Source organism: Cydia fagiglandana, chromosome Z (assembly GCF_963556715.1).
Source record: "Cydia fagiglandana chromosome Z, ilCydFagi1.1, whole genome shotgun sequence".
In the NCBI taxonomy this organism is placed as follows: Eukaryota; Metazoa; Arthropoda; class Insecta; order Lepidoptera; family Tortricidae; genus Cydia; species Cydia fagiglandana.
This window is the reverse complement of record NC_085959.1, coordinates 39994066-40016477: the sequence shown is the minus strand read 5'-3', so window position 1 is coordinate 40016477 and position 22412 is coordinate 39994066. Positions and strand designations below refer to the sequence as shown.

Sequence of the window (22412 nt, the reverse complement as noted above, 5' to 3'; positions counted from 1 at the left end):
CAATAGACAAAAGTGTAAACGTCAAACAAAACTTCGAAACCGCAACTTGGACCAAAAAGAGGCAAAAATACAAATCGAGTCTTTTATCTCTCTCTACGGGGAGAAGAACGTCAAACGTCAAGCGTGGCTAAAAGGTGAGGATTTCCCATCGAGAAATATTCGAAGTTCGGGATTAGTTCAACGTCTCTGAACTCTCTGAAAAGTTTCAAATTAAACTATCGTAATTTTGTATTTACCTACGCCATGTAATTTTAAAGCCTGGAAAGGGACACTTTAATCAATTGTGATTAATCAGGCGTTCGTTTTGTGCCAGTGATTCTGATATCGAAGTGGACTGAAAGAGAAATTGTGGATTTACAAATTAGTAGGAAGATGAGTAGCTCAGAGGAGCAGTCATGGATTGCGTGGTTTTGCGGTTTGCGAGGGAACGAGTTCTTTTGCGAGGTAAGTCACAAATAAATTATTCAACTACCCTATTTGAATCCGGGCGGTGCCTTACATGTTATTTTATTTACATTTTTTTAAGTACTTATTTCATATATCTTTATTTTAGATACGTAAACAATTATGATTTTTGTAATTGGCATAAGCAAAACTCTATTACTATCAGTGGCGAAATTAATTAATATCACCGGCAATAATTCATATTACCTATCTAGTATTGTATTGCAATATTGATACTGACTGTGGTAAACTAGAGATTGTCCACCATGTCTTGCTGTGCTGCTAATTGACATAACATAGAGTACGGACTCTACAAACTAGCATTGCCACTATCTGACGAGTCCAGATGATGTGGTTTGCAAGTCATCCTGGCCCTGTCAGATAGGGGGGCAGTGCATAGTGCATATATTGAAAAATAATGTAGGTAGTAGTAATAAAATAAATAGAATAAATATAGTCTGCTGGATCAAGGGTCAGATACAGCAGACAGTAATCTTGGACACTGCACATTTAGAATCTCAGTTTCTTCTCTCTGCAGCCCTGACCACTGGCAGCTTGGCCCCTGCCCTACTGCTGGTGGCATCATAAGTTAGGCTTATTATAATATTTTTATATGTATAAATTATATTGTTTTTGTATTTTACTTCTATATCCATAGTAGGTATAAATCCTTAAACTAAGATGAAAAATAAATAAAGAAATAATAATAGAACAATGTATGTTCTCACTACAGGAGTGACATTGTTACTGTATGATGAAACTTTTTTTTGCTTATCTATAGATTTAAAAAAAAATGCTTTTTGGCAAAAAAAAACATTATGTATATAGAACCCAGACTACTCCCATTAACCATGTGAATCCTACTGATTCAATATTGAAATAACAAAGCAAATCTAAATTTGAAACTTAAAAGTTGTTTTATTTTTAGCAAATTTAGGCAAATGCACATATCAAGAGTAATATAGTGCCCAATATAGTGGCAAATAAACACTCATTGCACTGCGACTGCAAACCAACATTAAACAGCATACATCCTGGGTTTATTAACAGGTTATACATTTAACCGGAGCCTGCATATTGACCATGTACAGTCAACGGTAAAAATATGGGTGTACAAATCATTTCAAAAATATGTCCCATAACTCTTATGTCAGTGAATTAAGAACTATGGGACATATTTTTGAGTAAGTTGTCTACACCCATATTTTTACCGTTGACTGTACCACCACGCTTTGCAATTGTTGCGCCATATAGGGTCCTAGCTAAATTGGTTGTTTGTTATAAAGGTCTCACATTCCATTGTAATTTGAATGTATATGTCAACAATTGTAACTGCTTATGCCTAGATTTGATGTCTGGACACTTCGAGCAACACGGCTTCCGATACGTCGGAAGGGAGGAGCCCAAGCGATATCTTACGTACCTAAAAATCGTCCTGCCATTTTTTGCGGAGGGAAACGTGCACACAGTCGGACTTCTCACTCACTATATACAGAATCCAATCTGTAATGACGACACAAATACATAGAAAATGACACACGCCAAAGACAAATCTTGCACGCCTCGATCTCTTTTTGTGTGGGGATGAGTCACAACACGCACCGCGCAAGTTGTGTGCATGCCCAGTGATTGACAGAGGGGAAATGGTGCAAATGTCGACTCCCTGGCGTTGCTCGAAGTCTGGACAACTAGAGGATAATACACTTTGTCTACTATACACTAAACTTTCAGTCATAATTGTAAATTAGCGAGAGCTGTATATTGGTTGCAGGTGGACGAGGTGTACATCAACGACAAGTTCAACCTGACGGGGCTCAGTGAGCAGGTGCCGCACTACAGGCAAGCGTTGGACATGATACTGGACCTCGAGCCGGGTGAGTTAGAGTACTTACTTGGTTGGCGCGGTGACCCAAAAAGAGTCTTGACTTCCAACACAGGAGCACGCCACTGTGATGGTCCAGAGCGGTATCCCGCCAGCTTTCGCCGACGCCGAGCTCACGGAGATCTGCCTCCACTCTATCTGCCCAAAGAGTAACAAATGTAAAAAGAGTAATAAGTGCTAATCTTTATACATGGCCGCGTGCCGCGTTATTGTTATAGGTATAGGTACTTTTTCGTATTTCAGATTTTGCTTGTTCGAAGAACTGGTCCGGCCCGACTCTCAGTTGGTTGCCGCACCAGTTGAAAACCTTGTGGCCACTACAGATTTAGCCTATCATACCACCACACCAAGGTTAGTAAATTGCAGCGGAAACAAACTAAAGAAATATATTAAATTATAATAATAGACTCATAAAAAAAAACCAAAACTTGTCTAAAATAAATAAATTGTTCTTTAAAAAATTGAGATTTTGTAAAATTAATGTTAATTTAGTGGATAAGTTAGATTTATATTCTACCCAGTTAGAAAATAGTCAACTGCAATATGAAACCGACACACAGACTTTAAAATTAAAAATTCAGAGTTTGGAGGATTCCATAGAATCCTTAGAAAATATAAATGAGAGTTCTAAAAAGGTGATTAATGAATATTCTTTGGCCATGGATGATTTAATATCCCAGATTAAGCTTAATTCAGAACGGTTTGAGTCACTGACCAATGCCCAGTCATGTACTTGTAAGCAAGTGACTGAACATTCGTCGACCAGTTTGCTCGACCTAAGCCTGTGTGACGGTTTACCACAACAGCATGTAAATAATAATAGCTCCTTCCACACTACACAACAAAGCACACCTAAACCTAATGTTATTATGTATTCTGATGAAATTGGAAGCAATATGAGCTCATTTTTAAGCTTTTACCTAAAGGGACTTAGTACAATCAGCAATTGTCTGCCTCACAGTAGCTTTGAAAATATCTTAAAACAAATTTTAAATGACAGTAATATTTATTCTAAGACAACACTGCTTATTCTTATGGGGAATAGGGGTAATGTGAACAAAAATAATTTAATTAAATACTTTGAACAGTTAAACTCGCTTGCAGTGCATGAAATTATTTTTTTCACATTCCCCTATTGTGAGCAAATGTCAGAGGCAGAAAATACCACTAGACATAAGTTAAATATATCTCTATATAATCTTTGTACATATAGTAGTAAGTTTAGCATAATTGACACTAACAATTTTGTTAGTAAATACCATGGTGTTTTTGACTAAAGGCAAGTGTTGCCTTTCAAATTATTATAAAAGACAAATAGCTTTATCGCTATCCTATTTTATGTCTTACTGAACATTGGTTACATAATAATGAATTAATGCCCCAATTTAATAATCACCAGGCGGGAAGTTCGTTCACCAGACTTAGTTCCATACATGGTGGGTCATTAATTATATTAAATAGTCAGTTAAAATTTAAGAACTAAGTGCAGTTGAATTAGAGCAATTTATTGTTGTCTGTGTGTATAGGCCGCCATTAAGTAATTTTGAATTATTTGAAAACATAATGGAATCTGCCCTACGTAAAATATCATCTTCTAGTAAGAAATTGCTTATATGCGGCGACTTTAATGTAAATATTATGGAAAATTCAACAATGTCTTGTAGATTATTGAATCTTTTTAAATCTTGTAATCTCAACCACATGTTTATGGAGCCCACTAGAGTGACTGCTACTAGTGCAACCTGTATAGATAATATTTTCACAGATATTTTTCCTATTGCTAAAAAAGTTATCAGCAATTTAGAATCTGACCACTTAGGTCAATTAATGGTATTTGAGGCATTTAGGAAAAATACCATGAGAAAACAAATAAATTTGTACCAGTAACCTCGGACCGCGTGGAAAGAATGAAGCTAAGTTTAGTTCAGGCGCTACCCTTTTTGTCTTCCGATATGAGTCCTAATAGTATGTATAATTCATTCTTTCACACTTTTATGAATCATTATAATGCGATATTCACCTCAAAATCGGTCGTAGTTAGTGGTGCATCAGTTTTTAGTGAGTGGGCTACTGCGGACTTACATCAAAGAAGACGTGAACTGTATGCCTTATATGAGGAACGGCGGTTTAATCAGAGTGATGAATTTAAAGAACATGTGAAGGCGTATTCGAAGAAGTTTAAAGTAGATTGTAATATAGCTAAGCGAAATTATCTAAGTCAGAAAATAAAAAGTAGTCCAGACATTATTAAAGCAACCTGGAAAGTAATAAATGTGGAGACTGGTCGTTCGAAACACACAATTAAAGAACTTAAACTAAACATTGATAACAAAATTATAGATTCTAATTTAGAAGTAGCTACAGAATTTGAAAAATTTTTCACCGAGGTACCAGTATCTACAACTAAGGATTTAAATTCATCACCCTCATCTGCTGTTACATTATTAAAAGATAACGCTCCAGAGTGTTGTGGAGACCTTCATTTTGAACATGTTTGTACCTCAGATGTAATAAAGGCGTTTAAATCAATTAATGTCAAAAAAACTAGTGACCTCTGGGGAGTCTCTGTCCATGCTGTCAAATCCTTAGTAGAAATTGTAGCGCCTGACTTGGTAGTTATATTTAACAACAGTGTTGATTGCGGTGAGTTTCCTGATCTAATGAAACATAGTAAAGTAATTCCTTTATTTAAATCTGGTAGCAGCTCTGACCCCACTAACTTTAGACCGATATCTGTGCTACCAACATTTAGCAAGATTTTTGAAAAATTAGTTCTTTCTCAATTAGTACGACATTTTAACGTTAATAATTTGATGCATAATAAGCAGTTTGGTTTTACACGGGGTCGCTCAACAACCGATGCTGGTGTTGAGCTAATTAAGCATATTTTCGATGCCTGGGAGGAGTCACGAGATGCTTTAGGTGTCTTCTGTGATTTATCTAAGGCCTTCGACTGTGTTTGTCATGAAACATTAATCAGGAAACTTCATTATTACGGCGTTAGAGGATCGGCACTGAACTTACTTAAGTCCTACTTAAATGGTAGAATACAAAGGGTCGATGTGAATGGACAGCGATCACCGGGGTCATTGGTCTCTATGGGTGTACCACAGGGGTCAATATTGGGGCCTTTCCTGTTCCTTATCTACATAAATGACTTGCCATTCCTTGTTAAGACCCACCATGATATAGTATTGTTTGCAGACGACACCTCACTTATTTTCAAAGTCAAACGACAGCAACAAGCTTACAATGATGTAAACAATGCTATTTCAAAAGTAGTAAATTGGTTCAATGTTAATAATTTAATGTTAAATGAGAAAAAAACTAAATGTATTAAGTTTGTCACTAGTAGTAACGTAAGGCATGTGCAAGCAAGTGTCATTGTGAAGGATGAGGAATTGGAATTAGTTGATAGTACAGTTTTTCTTGGTATAACTTTAGATTCTAAACTCCAGTGGGGTCCCCATATTGCTACTCTTTCGAATAGACTGAGCTCTGCAGCTTTTGCAGTGAGCAAAATCCGTCAGTTAACTGATGTGAAAACAGCTCGATTAGTATATTTTAGTTACTTCCATAGCATTATGGCATATGGTATTTTACTGTGGGGCGGTGCTTCAGAGATAAATACCATTTTTGTTCTGCAGAAGAGGGCTATTCGAGCAATATACAAAATGAACCATAGAGACTCACTTAGAGATAAATTTAAGGAAATTGACATAATGACAGTGCACTGTCAATACATTTATGAGAATATTCTGTATGTACATAAAAATATTGTAAATTTTAGGAAAAATTGTGAAATCCATAATATTAATACTAGAAATAAACATAAGTTCGCAGTGCCCTTCACTCGGCTCCATAAAATTAAAAAATCATTCATGGGTAATTGTGTAAGATATTATAATAAACTTCCAAACCATATTACTGAATTATCTATTAATAAATTTAAGAATTATGTAAAGCGTAAACTTATTTCCAAAGCTTATTATACCACACAGGACTACATGAATGATAATACAACGTGGGATTAATTGTTATTTGAAATGATTATTTATTTATTAGGTATATTTGATTATTGATGAGGAAATGGATATTCCGATGTAATACTATCTACTTGTTTGTTACTTATGCTTTTTTTTGACATTTAGATTTTATTCTAGAAATTCTAGACTAGTATTTTTTTTATACAATTTTTTTTTAATGATTGACGATCCTTTTGTGAAATTCTTAGTGTTAAATTTGACATGTATAACAATCCAATTTTATTATGGAATAATATTAACATCAATAAATTGCTCTGATAATTAGATTAAGATTAATTACGATTCATAAGAGCTTGTTGCTAGGCCTACATGAATAAAGTATATTTTGATTTTGATTTTGTGCGTATAAAAAAGGGAAAGTTAGACATTTTTTTTTACGCCATTCAGTTGATTCAGTAAAGTCCCTGAGAATGTAAAATAAAAAAACCGGGCAAGTGCGAGTCGGACTCGCGCACGAAGGGTTCCGTACCATAATGCAAAAAAAAAACAAAAAAAAGCAAAAAGAAAACGGTCACCCATCCAAGTACTGACCCCTCCCGACGTTGCTTAACTTTGGTAAAAAATCACGTTTGTTGTATGGGAGCCCCATTTAAATCTTTATTTATTCTGTTTTTAGTAATTGTTGTTATAGCGGCAACAGAAATACATCATCTGTGAAAATTTCAACTGTGACACAACTATGGTGACAGACGGACGGAAGGACGGACGGACGGACGGACGGACGTACGGACGGACGGACGGACGGACGGACGGACGGACGGACAGCGAGGTCTTAGTAATAGGGTCCCGTTTTACCCTTTGGGTACGGAACCCTAAAAAGATAGTGCTGTTAGCTACTTAGTCTAATTATTTTATCACCCGCGAAGCCAAGATGCTTCGCGTGCCACAGTTTCCCCGCGAGGCGGCTTGCTCTGTGCACTTCTGCCTATTTTCGTACCACCATCTCTGCTCCATCCTTGGAGGGGCTGAAACCGTTTCTTTTCATACGTGTTTAGCCGTTATCTATATAGTTCGTGTACTGTTTTAGATGATGACCTGGACGACAATCCGAATCAGGCGGATCTCGTCGAGCAAGCCTCGGAGGTGCTCTACGGACTCATACACGCGCGATACATATTAACCAACAGGTGAGAATTGTATTTGACCTTTGAATTGGGTTTGACCATTGATTACATACCTACCGCTATCGCTTTATGCTGACTAATTAGAATTTCATGTCTGACTTATTGGCACTGATGTCTCAAGTCGTATTGAGATAAGCTTCGTGTAAAGATCGGGGTGTTGGTTGGGCGTCGGGCGTATACAATACATGCTCGATATTGACCGACCGTTAGCGAAGATCTCCTTCAGCTTGGGCAAAATTTTCTGAGCAGGACGATTAATATTTTTAGATTTCCGTTTTGAAATGGCGGAGCCCGGAGCCATACATTTATTCATAAAACCACACAGAATATGCTGCCTCGAGAAGAAATTGCCGCGTTAAGCAGCTCGGCAATGCGGCCGAGGCACGTCTAGACAGACAGAGCTGCTTCGCGCGGTAGTTTCCTCGCGCGGCGGTCGTTCTGTGTGGAACTGTGGACCTACCTGTTGAAGTTTATCAAATCTAAAAACCGTTGCCAATCGTTTGTCTCTTTCCGTCATTATGACATTTCTGTTTATTAAAAATAAACAAAATTTAAAAAGTTTGTTAGTGCTAAGTTTTATGAATAAAGGGGTTTAATACTCCAACAATACTAAGTAATGTTCTTTGTCAACAGGGGCATAGGACAAATGTTAGAAAAACATGAAGCCGGCGACTTCGGCCTCTGCCCGCGGGTCTACTGCGAGACCCATCCAATGTTGCCACTTGGTAAGTCTACAGCCGGTATAGTCTGGCATACCAGTTAATCAGTAAAAAAAAACCGGACAAGTGCGAGTCCGACTCGCCCACCGAGGGTTCCGGACTTTTTAGTATTTGTTGTTATAGCGGCAACAGAAATACATCATCTGTGAAAATTTCAACTGTCTAGCCATCACGGTTCGTGAGATGCAGCTTCTCAGACGGCTGACAGGTGACAGACGGACGGACGGACAGCGGAGTCTTAGTAATAGGGTCCCGTTTTACCCTTTGGGTACGGAATCCTAAAAAGGCGAAATATTATAAAAACTCTCAAAATCGTCACAAGTTAAAAGAGGCGACTTTTAACTTGTGACGATTGTAACGGTTCGTTTGGCTTTCGTTCTTTCCAACGCGAACGACGAAGGCACAGTATAATAAAGAGTACTAACGTACAGTATGGACACTCCCTGCCTCCCGTTGAAAGTGCCGCCCACCCGCTCTCGGTTACCTCACAGTTACCGGCTGGCAAGGACGCGACGACGCGGTGCGCAGAGCGGAGGCCACGTAAAATATTCAAATATTAAACAAATATTAACAAAACCTATCAGATCACACTGAAAACAACACAATATCTATATGAACAAAAAATCATGTTTTCAACTTACGTAATATTTTGGTGGCCTGATTTCCTTACAAAAATTTTGTTACTTCGTTTATACTGATTCAAAATAGGAAACTATTGTATAAATCAAGCTTAGATACCCACCTTACAGCATAATACGATTCTTATTTATTCCTAATTCGTGCAATGAGTTTTGAGTCACTGAGGTCATCGAACTTGACAACAAAATGGCGAGAACCCTCGCACGTCTTATCTCACTCACACAAGCATAGTACGCGTTCACCTACACGAGCTTAGCTGTGCGCGTAGGAACGCGTTTGTTTCATACATTTGATCGCCAGTGTCCGGGGTGTGACGAAGGTGAACTATGATAATGACAGCGATAATTATCTATTTAAATTGATATATCTTTATTCAAAATAGTAGATTGTACAATAAGGGCAAAAATCCCTCTACTATAAATTGCCTCGGATAAAAATGGACATTATTGGATTTATGCCTGAGTTATACCTACACTCTAGTTTTCACTTCGATTGTGAATGAAATATACAACCAATATTGTAGGTTATTTTACTGTATTTATTCAAGCATAAAGAAAATTGTACTTGGGCCGGTTGGAGGCGCGGGTCACGCCGGTCGAGAGCGATCGTGCAGGACTGGCAGATTTTGGCCTTTAATGCTAAGTCAATAAGGGTCATTATAGATGATTTTGCTTTATGCTCTTGAACATAATAAGCAACTTTATGTCTTCTACGATGATAGCTAATGGGGCGGACTGTATTATGATGTGATGATGGAAACTCGTAGATATTATGTAATTAATGGTTTTAATTGATAAATAAAGCACGATAAAGATGTTATTATCACGTTGACAGGCAGACTTATTGACAATACTGCCCTCCTAAGCCGAATAGCGCTATCTCAAATACAAATGATTTTGAAAATGGAATTCTCAGTAATAGAAACTAAAGTACAAGTTACCAATGAATCTTCTTTTGAGATAGCGCTGGCTTAGTAGGGCAGTATACCTATGTTCGAAAGAGGTCGCGCGCCAGCCAGTCGCCAACATACGACTTAAAGTCGAACTTTACTAGCATGCGAAGTGAAAACACTAATTTCGTGCAGGTTTATCAGACGTCCGCGGCGAGGCGATGGTGAAGGTGTACTGCCCGAAGTGCATGGACGTGTACACGCCCAAGTCGTCGCGCCACCATCACACGGACGGCGCGTACTTCGGCACCGGCTTCCCGCACATGGTGTTCATGGTGCACCCCGAGTACCGGCCCAAGCGGGCCACCGTGCAGTTCGTGCCGAGGTGAGGCTTTTTCACTTCGTCAGCGTATGATGATGATGATGATGGCTGATAAAGACTACCCTATGTGCTTCCCCGGGTCGTAAACTATCTCCATACCAAATTTAATCTGAAGTGGTTTCAGCGTACATTTAAAGTAACTTATATTTTTATATACACCGTGTTTTTATTGAATTCCGTTAACTTCGGGGTATGATTAAGAACGTTTAAGAGAACTAAATGGCATAGTTAATTATCAAAATAAAATTGCTTTTTTTAAGTAGCATTAGTAATTAAATGTAGCATATAGCGTTGTTGTAACATTTAACTCAACCAAACAATTGAAATCTGTGACATATCAATGTCATTTCGAACATCGATCGACCGAGATTGTACTTAAGTTTAGTAGCAAATGTATGAACTCATTCTAAACACTAATCAATATGTAAACCGGCCCTAAGGCAAGTGTACACGCTTGTAGAGGCCTTATAGGAAAAAAATAAATTATTGATTATCTCCGAAATGGAGTTAATTAGAATATCGGTGTCTTTGAGAAAGTTACTTGATTTAAGCTCAGGAATGCACCCTTGAAATTAACGGAAAACAAAAAAACACGGTGTATAAGTACCGAGGTAAACTAGTTGATGCGGATGCACGGGGCGGGCGCACACTCGCGGTTGCAATTGTAGGTAAAATCTGCCGCACGTGTCCGCGTCAGTGCAACGCACATGTAACACCCCTAGAATTGCAGGCCTCCATAGGCTACAGTGACGGCTTACCGCCAGGCAGGCTGTACGTTTGTTCGCCAACGACGTGGTATTAAATAAAGTAATGAATAAATATTTGATTGTTCCAGGTTATACGGCTTCAAAATTCATCCGCTGGCGTACCAGTTCCAGCTGCAAGCGTCGAGCGTGTTCAAGACGTCGGCTAAATCCCTGACATACAAACGTTAGTCACTTGTTTCTAGTTCCTATCCTCTTAAAGCCCAGCCATACAAATGAAAAATTTGCCATAGAATTTTGAACCTACAATGTAGGAAATAGAGTTGATTTTGCGTTGTTCAAAAACTGAACGAATCAAAGCAAAGTCCCTCTACTCCCTCTCTCCCCTCTTCCTCTAACCCCTACACTCCCTCCACCGCACTCTACCCCCTCTACACGGGAGCTCTACCTCTCTACTCGGGAGGGAACTATTCTCTGCACTATAGGTTCAAATTTCAGTGACAAATTCTGGATTTTTCAGTTGTATGGCTGGGCCTTAGGAGGTTATACTAAACTACTGGTTCCTACAAGACTAGATCCAACTCCAAGCCTGTAGAACTTGTACTTCGAGTCGCTGCTGGTAATGGCCTATACAAAGGTTAGTCACTTGCTTCTAGTCACTAAACTACTGGCACAAATCGAGCTCTGGCGGACCAGGTCTTCCAGCACCTTCGAGATTCTGGTTACCATTATTTTTATATGCTTTCAGTTATGAATTTTACTGTTGCAATAGGGATGGCAACTGTCAAAGTTGTTTATAGATGGCGTCAGCATAGGTTGTCCCTGTTTATAGTTAAGATTCATGGGGTTTGCTCATCCAGGCAGTAAAAGGAAAGAATTTGACACTATTAGTAGGAATGACAGTAGTAATACATACGAGTATATGCTGGCGCCGTATGTGAACTCTGATCATTTACCCATTTTTCTTGTGTGGTGAAATTAGAGATGCAACGGATAGTTGTTTGGCCGGATACCGGCCTACCCATCGGCCGAATAACCGGTATCCGGCCGCCGAATATTCGGCCGGCGGAACTATACCTACATTTCGGTATTTCAAGTGCGCATTGCGCAGGTTTTGATATTCAATGTATTTTTAATTTTATTTTGATATGTTTCTTAAATCCGGCTGGATAGTAGGTCACTATCCGATAATCGGCCGTATATTAAATAATGGCCGGATAGGCCGGATACCGGATTGTAACCGAATATCCGGTGCATCTCTAGTTGAAATATACAGGGTGTAAATGTAAATACAAAGTGTACTTTTTTTGTTTTTTTTTTAATTGTGCGTTCGGTTTCACTGTCATGTCCTTCTTCTTTCAGAAGGCGGTCGAGCCAGGCCGTACAATCTGTCGAAGAGAAAAATGCGCCTCGCGCTGGCCGTCGTCGCGGCAACTCTGGCCGAAGTAGGACATGACGAGTGAACCTCTATCTCTGTCTCTTTTATACATCGTAGATCAAGATCTGACAAATGCAACGTTAGGTCCATATAGATCGAGCCGATTGACGCGCGATTTGGGAAGGCTTGCCTCGCTATTGTTTGTTTCGAGTAACGAGCGAGGCGTGTCTTGGCAGCCCGCGCGGCAATAAGTTACATTACAAGTTTTGATGAATGGTATCAGACGATCAAGTTTGTTTTGAGGAATGAGAACAAGAGAGAGAACACATATAGACATGAGACCTGTCGCATTAAAGCGATAGAAAAGTCTGTAATGACAGTCAAAGTATGATGTTCGTACACAACGCACAAAACAAAGCGCCGATCGTGACATCACCTTTACGATCACTAAGCTGTCGTGAAATATTGCGCTTATGAATAAGTTCCTTTACAAATGAACTATTTTTCAATAAAATGTAAGGAATCGAATGATACCATTTGTGTATTTATTTAGAAAATATATTTTTTACGTCGCTCTTTTTCTGATAAACTAGAACTTTCTCATATCTGATTAATTTGGTCATCATCGTCATCCATATTTCCACGCGACGTGGCTCGTTCGGTGTGGACCACCTTATTAGCGCTAAGAACGCGCGCTATACAATCTGTATACTCGTACAGTGCGAAATATTCGCGAGCAGTTAGCGATTGTTTCGCAAATGGTTCACAATGCTATAACAGTGCATTAGCTTGATCTAGCTCATCTTGCTGCAGTTTACTACGTTACGTTACTACGAGTAAGTACTGAAAACCTCAAATGGAGACTGAATTAAATATTTTAAATGTTTTGTTAGATATCTTTAAATTTAATAATTATTGAAAAAAAAACGCATTCGTATGTTTAACATACTTTAACTTGATCGACAGTTATAACCGTTGGCTACCTATATGCTTTTTTAGCAAAAATCCTTATAAATATACTTTCGAAGTAGGTCAAAATGTTTTCAGTAGTTAGTGTTAGACGTTGATTGCTATAATATCAATTTAAAATACTGTAATTTTATTATACAGGATGCTTTTTTGAAATGGCTATGTATCTCATGAGGTATACGTCTGTTATTTTATAGAAATGTCTTTACAATTTCTCAATATATTTTGCTGATTAATATAAAAAAATATCATTTGGTCAATCAATGGGTCAAAACCGTGGGTGTGACTTTGTTTACCCTGTATAATATTGTAGTTTGCTTCCGGAAAATGTATCTAGATTATTTTATATAACATAGATTGCCTAGCTTGCTAAATACTCATCGTTTGGTGTTTCCATATTACCTAAATAGTCAAGTAATTAGTACATGTAGATTGTTTATTATATTTGTAGACTGATGGTTCATATTTTTGTGAATAATATATAAGTTCGCTACACACCTACAGCCTAGTTTATAAATATGTATACATTTTTTCACCATTGCAATAAGGCGAAAAAATGTATACGCGTGTCTTGCTCTGTAGGGCTACCGCCAATACCGAAAAATTTTCTCTGTCACTCTAATTACGCCTTCATTGGAGTAAAAGAGAAAGATCCCCGCAATATGCGAATTTCGGTTTTCGCGGTAGCCGCTCTGAATCCAAACTTTCATTTCTCATCCAATATAAATGTCTAATCCGTAATATGAATAATCTGATTAGTGTTTTGTGTGTAGCACTTAATTGTTTATTATGTATATTGAACATTACAGTTCAAACGTAGTGCATAGTTATTTTCCATCGTGTTTTCTCGGAAACGTTCGTATTTTTTATACTACTTCAGTCAACGTCTGTACTTTTTGTACCGAGATTGACTGAAATAGCAAGACACGTTCGTACGTTTCCGTGAAAATACGATGGAAAATAATTATGCACTACACATTTACATAATATTAATATTTAAGTGTAAGATCTATTTTTATTTTCTTAAAAATCTGATCATTTCACTAAGCTCTAGTGATTAAAGAAATGGCCAAAACCACAAAACAGATAAGTACAGAAGTCAATCACATGTATGTACTTTACTTTTCATACCTACGGTCGGCGGTCGCTCTAGGGTTGCGATTGTTGCGAACTATGACTTATGCACAAAAAACTATCGTGGTAGTGGGACTCGTATCCATCGTATCGTATCTCGTATCTAGTTGTTTGATTTATTGTTGAGGATGAAACGGGAAGAATGGAAATATAAATTAATAATGACATTAATAACTCAAATAGCTATTTTCATTTTAATGTCATTGTTATATTACAGATTTGCCACAGAAAATATCTTGCGATGATTTCGAGTTTGGCGAAATGCACGATTATTATATTTTAAAGTGTAATAAATTCGCATTCTCATGTACAATGTAATAAATTCGCATACGCATTCTCTCTGAAACCACTGGTAGCTTAAAAAACGACAATTCACCGGTTAATGTTGAATTTAAACAACCGTCCACTGTACCAGTTATAATAACTTTTTGTTTTGTTTCTCCATTATTGCACAAACAAGTTCACAGACGCGTGTCTCAAGCGGATGGCACTCGCGCTCGCACTGGTCCCAACTGGTCCGAGATATCGTGTCCGTGAGCAGTGTCTATGTGTGCGTTGCTCGAGCGTGCTTTGTATGTAGATTGATTTCTGTACCTATCTCTTTTGTGCCAAAACACTTAGTGAGAGGAATAATCAGGGTCAAAGAAATTTATCTATCGTCTGTCATTTAATCAAGTCAAATCAGTCGTTAGTCTGCACCAATTTTTCGAGCTAACGACGTGACTTTACTCTTAAGTTATATCTTGGTCGATCTCATGTGGCTCATAGGTAAAAGCTACACAAATATGGCGTCAAAAATATCGGCCCCGAATAGTTTCCACCCTGCTTTTGTGATCTCAATGTGATACTCATTATTGTCGTACAACGTATTTAAAATTGCCGTGATCTCTAGATTTTAGGATATAAGTATAATTAAGCACTTTTATGTATATAATTAGTAGATTAGTTTATTGTATACCTATCTACAGTGGGCTCTCGTTAAACCGGACGGGTAGAAATTGGCCGTTAACGGATTACAGAGATTTCCGGATTAAATACCTCGATTTTTGAGATTTTTTACGCAGGATTTTTCGCCTGAGCTGCAGTTTTTTTAGCATTAGAAAAAGTGTTATCAATGTTCACGTGACTTTTTCTAAAGTTCAGCTGTACCTACAGTCAGCGTCACATGTAGCATCTAAAGTATTCAAATAGTTCGGTACGCCATACAAATAATATTGTGTACCGAACTATTTGAACACTTTGATGCTACCTACTAAACGACGTTGACTGTACCTACAGCTAATATGTAACAGTTGTGTAGCAAGGGTATACACGGTGGCTAAAAAATAACTGCATTCCCATTGCCAGGGAGCTTTTGGGATTATATTTAAGTTGTTTTGGTTTCATAAGTAAAAGTTTCAAAATTTTTTAAATCGTTATATTTCTAATACTAAAAATATGAGATATAATTTTAGGAGCCCCCGTCAGCGCGAAGGATATATTCACCCTTAAATTCTGAAATCTGATAAGGGTCTGGGCTCCCAAATCCTCTTGCACATACCCCTTTTTCATAACTCTTTATGTATATTATTAACACATTCACTGCCAACGTTTTCGTAGCGCTACGCTCGTAGCCGATTCCAGGGTTTTCGCGCGTTGTAGAGGAAAGCGACTACGAACAGACAACCCGCCGGGCGGGTTCCCGGCACTCAATGTGTTAATAGATTTATGTCATTTATGCTATATTTTTGTTTAATGTAATATAGTAGTTTTTTTTTTCATGTCCGTCATGTCATTGGATATTGATTGTCCATAGTTCAATAACCAATGTCAGTCATCACTATCATCAGCAGAAGTGTATAATATAGCACAAAAACAAGTTATATTTTTGTCTTTAATAAATGTATTAACATTGTCTAGAATTTTCTTTACCTATTACTATAGGACCTAGTATTTACCTAATAAATAGTTATATAACTCCCTAGAAGGTTAAGTATAGCTTTTTTTCACAATCCATAACTCCCGCGGGAACAATATAGGTCTTTGTCCTTCAGAACACCTTCATAAAATAAGATCTTTTTCGAGCAAGTATGATAAAAATATTTTTTTTTATGTGCGTATGACCTACTTAACCCTTTTGCTGCAGAACCGAAGTCCGGCAGCAGCGCGAAATAGTCCCGCCGCCCCCGCTAGAAGAGGCCCGCCCTACTTATTAATAAATTATATTTTATGTATAAATGTTAAGGTAAATAAAGTTTATTTTATGTTACATCTACTTTTTTATTCGTATTTTTTCTTATCGTAGAATAGATAATAATTGGTATTGGTAGGTGCTCCAAAAATACGTTGACAATGAGTTTTTAGAAAAAATAAGTTATTTTTTCTTACTTACACGACTGAAAAAACCGGGCAAGTGCAAGTCGGACTCGCGCACCAAGGGTTCCGTACCATAATGCAAAAAAAAAAACGTTCACCCATCCACGTACTGACCCCGCCCGACGTTGCTCAACTTCGGTCAAAAATCACGTTTGTTGTATGGCAGCCCCACTTAAATCTTTATTTTATTCTGTTTTTACTATTTGTTGTTATAGCGGCAACAGAAAATCATCATCTGTGAAAATTTCAACTGTCTAGCTATCACGGTTCGTGAGATACAGCCTGGTGACAGACGGACGGACGGACGGACAGCAGTCTTAGTAATAGGGTCCCGTTTTACCCTTTGGGTACGGAACCCTAAAAACCGACTTCACAAAGTTCCGTTCTGCTCTTTAACAGTAGTTCCACTTCACCAAATGGCACTTTATTGAATACAAATTGCTTGATTGTTGATGAAAATATAAAAATCGCCATATGTGTGCCTACGTATAAGTTAAACGGAACCAGCTTGGAACTAAATACTTGTGAACCAAAAAAGTACCTGTTATCACAAACTTCTTTTACAGTACATATGGTCCTATTTACTTACGTCCAACTACCTACTAGCAGGCGTGGCTCACTCCGCGATTTCGTCGCTTTGCTACAGGTAGCTAAAAGTACATCCATTCGACCCCAATGTTGGGGTTTGCCATAAGCCGCGCGTGGCGCTGTCGCCACCTAGCGGCCATATCTGTGCTGATCGTGACTAACGCGTTTTGTTAGAGAGTGAGTTTTCTGTACCTAGTACTATTATTTATTCTGTGCTACTAGTGCGTGAAACAGCACTTTTCGTGCAAATGTCAAAAGTTTAAAAATACCACGCTTTATCATCTTACTTATTTCTCGAAGTAACTGGATATTTTGTACCGGTTCAAGATTTCAAACAGCCCGTTAAGGTAGTTCAAGAGAAGCAGGTTGTAGGTACGCTATTAGCTTTTCTCACAGTACCGCTTGTGTCTCGAGATTCAGATTGTCTCATTTCTCAAATTTCGCTTAACTTGGCTCCTTAAAATGAGATATCTACCAGTCAACCTTAGGGCATAACTGAATATATGTATTGTAGGTAGGCGCCTAGGCGGTGCTTTTAAAATCATTATGACAGAATGAAAGTAAAGTATTGATGTCATATAAATAATACTTACATCGAAATGTTAATACGTAGCCGTGAACAGGTAACAAACAGACAGATGAGAGCTACTTCGTACTAATAATAATTAGCATAATATACATATAAGGCATAAGTCAATCGCGATAAGCGATAACCGATTACTGACAGTTTAAATCGATGTGAATGCCACAAGCTTAGTTTTATCACTTATCATTAAAATCGCCGATTACCGTTGTTTTGATGTAGATATCAAATAATGTGATTATCATAACATAACATAAAAGATAGGTAAAGTTGTTTGTTTAATGTCCATATCAGCCGGTCACTATATGGTGACGGTGACGAATGGACGAGCCTTCGCTTCGCCTCGCCTCAGTGCCGCGCCTACGTTCTAAGGCGGCACACGTCGATTTTATTCAACTCCATGTTAAGATCTATTTGCAATTTAAGTAATTCCGTGGCCGCTGTCAAAACATGTAAGTACCTATAGTTTTATTTACTGCAGTTTCACCTTCCTACGTAGTTTTTAATTTTACGCGTTTATGAACGATATTTTTTATCAATAGGCACCTTAGCTTTTCGGCTCTTAATTATCTTTGGTATTTTCACGGTGAATAACAAAAACACAATAGATACAATACCTTGGAAATAAAATAAGTTTATTTTAATATAAGCTATTTCATAAATCATAATTACACAAGGTTAAATCATATTGTTGAGTCATGAAGTTGACGACCGCAAAAAATTGCAAGCACTACATTGCGTGTGAAGTGGGGAAATCTGATGAAAAAAATGGAATTTTAGATGAATCTGCGTAATGTATGCATGTAATAGGTATATCACTTTCGATACGATTGATCAGATTTGATTATGTTATGCGGGCCAGACATTGTCAATAATAATGACATTCCTACATTATCATAGTATAGTACTTAATTGGAAATAAATGGAATTATAAAGGTATATGAAAATTACTAAGTAGTAAGAACTTCGCAGAAGTAAGCTTGTGGTTCCAAATCCGGCACTTTTAGCGGTAATAATTTGAAGTAAATTATATATATATATTGACCATGCTACATTAGATAATTCAATAATTATTAACAATTAATGAGCCTATAAAAACTGCACGCTTGCTTCTGTGGAGTTCTTTCTAATGCTAAAAAAAAACGAACTATAGTACAGTACGTATTAGTGATTTGTCATCAAGCAAAAGACTGGGGAATCCCTCATTTTAATAAGGACGACTCTCAGTGAGAGTCGAAGAAGAACAATCCACGGGGCCGTAATTATAAGTTTCACGGTATCTTGTACCACAGGGTATGTACTTCTTGTCCTTTATAGGCAACTATCTAGGTACTAAACATAGACAAGAAATGACCGGTTATTAATAAACAAGCCCGAGGTAATGTCAGAGACCAGCAAATGATATAGACTGGGGATGCAAATAAATATCTAAAGTAAGTTAATACAAATAAATATTATAAATATACAAATCGACTTAGTCCCACGATAAGCTGAAAAAAAGGGTTGTGTTGTGGGTACTAGACGACAATAAATACCTACAACGCAAAGGTAAAAGTAGAGTTGGACGGTAAACGAGCCCAATCACCCTACCTACTTACTTATGAAAATATTTACACGACTATATAGATAGATATACATTTGGCTTCAGATACGTATCATTTAGGTAGGTAATTAAATTAAATGGTTGCATATTCAAGTAGGTATCTCTAACGCTTAATTGCTTCCTCTAAGATTAAATTCTTAGATTATTTAAGGCCATACAGTAAGAATTAAAAGCCAGTCACGTACTAAACTGGCTGATCACTCTAATCAGTATTCATTCTATCGTATGGTTCTTTTAAATTATTTACCTAGGAAGCACAATACACATTTTCTGAAAAATAGGTACAGTTAGCATCAAAGAAAAACGCGCCAAAATGTTAGATGGCTCTGTTATTTTTACAAATAGAAATACGTACAGAAGTATATTTTAGACTTATTTTACGTATCTCTTTTTGTGAAGTTCTTAGAGAATTGTCGCTATATTGTGGTTATAATATATAGGTCGACGTTGTGTTGTACCATTTTGTTTGAAACAGGCACACTTGAAGCGCACACAGCCTTGCAGAGCCTGCAGAACTGTTGGTGAGCTGAGCTATTTTAATAGCAACGAAAGCCTCGGTCAGTCACTGGGTGACCGCTTTGGGTGGTCAATAGGTACTAGTTTGCATTTGCACCGTCTAACAGTGACAAAAATGTATGGTCCCATATATTGTCACTGGGACACTTGGCTTGCAAATTTAGCGTAAACGGTGTTTTGTATGTCAGATAGTTATGTACTTTGTGAAAGGCTCGTTAGCGTAATGGTTCCGGTTGTAGTTTTTATACAGCACTTTTTATATAGTTATAAGAATTTATAAGTTATAAGAATATCTACGGGGGTCTTGTAGGCACCTAAAACAAACTTGCACTCGGCGTACTAAACTAAGATAATAGACTATAATAAGTTATATCATTATCAGATTAAAAATGACTAATCTTGAACAAAAATGCCACTGTAATCAAATACGAGTATACCTACCTATTGGTGTCGCATACAAATCGAAAACAACTTTATTTTCAGCGACTTGTTTACGAATTTGAGGTACCTGTAGGTCAACGTGACCCAAGTGTACGTGAATATATGTTTATCAATTCTATGCTATATAGCATAGAATTGATAAATACATATGTATTTAACAATTCGCGCTATAATCGGACGATATAAGAAACTTATTACCGGCCCCGTCAAGTCAAATGTTTACAAATTAGCACTGTATTCTATTGTAATAAGTATATTTTTTTGAATATCTGAGGTGAGCGTACCTATGCTAGTGAATATGCATTCGGAAAGGTCAGCCTGACCACTGGCTGACTTTGTTTGCTTCGGCTTGCATATACCTAGATAATGCCATAATCTTGTTTGATAATAATACAAAAACAGGTAATATCGTAATAGATTATACACGTATCATACAATATAGAATTTTATTTTAAGATGCTGGCAACATATACATAGGTAGGGTAAGTCGGCGTACGCACGGTGGGGCAAGTGGGGCAACTTGCCCCACCCTGGTCTGTGGTCCGACGAGAAGCTAAAAATTTTTTAGGAACAATTAAGGCACGTAACCATACTTCTGCCCCACCCTTTAAAAAATGCTGGGTATACGCCTATCTAGATCCTATCCTGTACACAAATGAATCAGTTCCTTAACAACTGGCCGGCGGAAGCGCGAAATCGGGAGTCATGGAGATCTAGGGGAGAGACCTAGCTTTGCCCAGCAGTGGGACACACAAATAGGCGAAGAAAAAAAAATGAATTAGTTAAGACTAATCTTCTTAACCGCGCTTAATTACGTATTTTTTTTTGCAATTCACTCTTATGTATCTGGTGTACGTTGACAGCAGCAAGGATGACGAGCGTGCACAGCGCGTGGAAGGAGGAGGTGTACGACATCCCGATCTCGGTGCTGATCCGGCCGTTCATGCCCGACCTGGACGAGAACAAGGTCCTGTCGCTCATGGACACTATTAAGGTGATTACATACATATTCCCGCAAACGTACATTTAACCCATTAACTGAAAAAGAACACGATGACGATATAGGTATTAAAGTCACTATCAGAAATCAGCGCCGTACGCCTGCCGCCCGCACCTTCCCCACCACCCTTAGTCGTCCTACCCCGTCGCCCCCATACCGCGCAGGCGAGAACTGATTTAAGCGGTCGGTCTATAGTGTTATGCATTATTAGGTATACTAACAGAACAGACAAGTTTTATTTTTCTGTCTAGGTCAACGATTCTTTTTTTGCCCAGACCAAGTAGCATACCTACTTTTCTCTTTGGACTAACATGAGCCAGAGTTTATTTGATATCCAAAACAAATAAATAACCTGCTATTCACACTTGTTCAGAAAGAAGAAGAAGCCGGCAACGTGCCCCCGATAGACGTGCTCTGGATCAAAGGCTCCCAGGGCGGGGACTACTACTACAGCTTCGGGGGCTGCCACCGGTACGCGGCGTACAGTCAGCTGCGGCGCGAGACCATCCCGGCCAAGCTCATACGGTCCACCCTCACTGACCTAAGGACGTATCTGGGTAGTAGCACGCCCGACTTGAAGTAGACTTACTGCCTTATATTACTACAGCTTCGGGGGTTGCCACCGGTACGCGGCGTAGTCGGCTGCGGCGCGAGACCATCCCGGCCAAGCTCATACGGTTCACCCTCACTGACCTAAGGACGTATCTGGGCAGTAGCACGCCCGACTTGAAGTAGACTTACTGCCTTATATTACTACTGCTTCGGGGGCTGCCACCGGTACGCGGCGTACAGTCGGCTGCGGCGCGAGACCATCCCGGCCAAGCTCGTACGGTCCACCCTCACTGACCTAAGGACGTATCTGGGTAGTAGCACGCCCGGCTGGAAGTAGACTTACTGCCTTATATTACTACAGCTTCGGGGGCTGCCACCGGTACGCGGCGTACAGTCGGCTGCGGCGCGAGACCATCGCGGCCAAGCTCGTACGGTCCACCCTCACTGACCTAAGGACGTATCTG

General features: G+C 38.5%; 2 protein-coding genes across 2 annotated transcripts; both read left to right on the top strand.

The window, feature by feature from the left end:
* The first annotated feature begins 46 nt into the window (after window positions 1-46).
* On the top strand, window positions 47-16552 carry LOC134678422 (casein kinase II subunit beta-like). Its single transcript, XM_063536997.1, has 7 exons — window positions 47-444; window positions 2216-2318; window positions 7400-7499; window positions 8130-8221; window positions 9939-10128; window positions 10961-11055; window positions 16436-16552. Exons 1-7 carry the CDS (start codon window positions 373-375, stop codon window positions 16462-16464), a joined length of 681 nt encoding a protein of 226 aa, XP_063393067.1. The 5' UTR covers window positions 47-372; the 3' UTR covers window positions 16465-16552.
* A 1609-nt stretch (window positions 16553-18161) lies between these two features.
* LOC134678486 (sulfiredoxin-1) lies at window positions 18162-22155 on the top strand. Its single transcript, XM_063537055.1, has 3 exons — window positions 18162-18288; window positions 21260-21390; window positions 21770-22155. Exons 1-3 carry the CDS (start codon window positions 18237-18239, stop codon window positions 21977-21979), a joined length of 393 nt encoding a protein of 130 aa, XP_063393125.1. The 5' UTR covers window positions 18162-18236; the 3' UTR covers window positions 21980-22155.
* The last annotated feature ends 257 nt before the right edge of the window (window positions 22156-22412 follow it).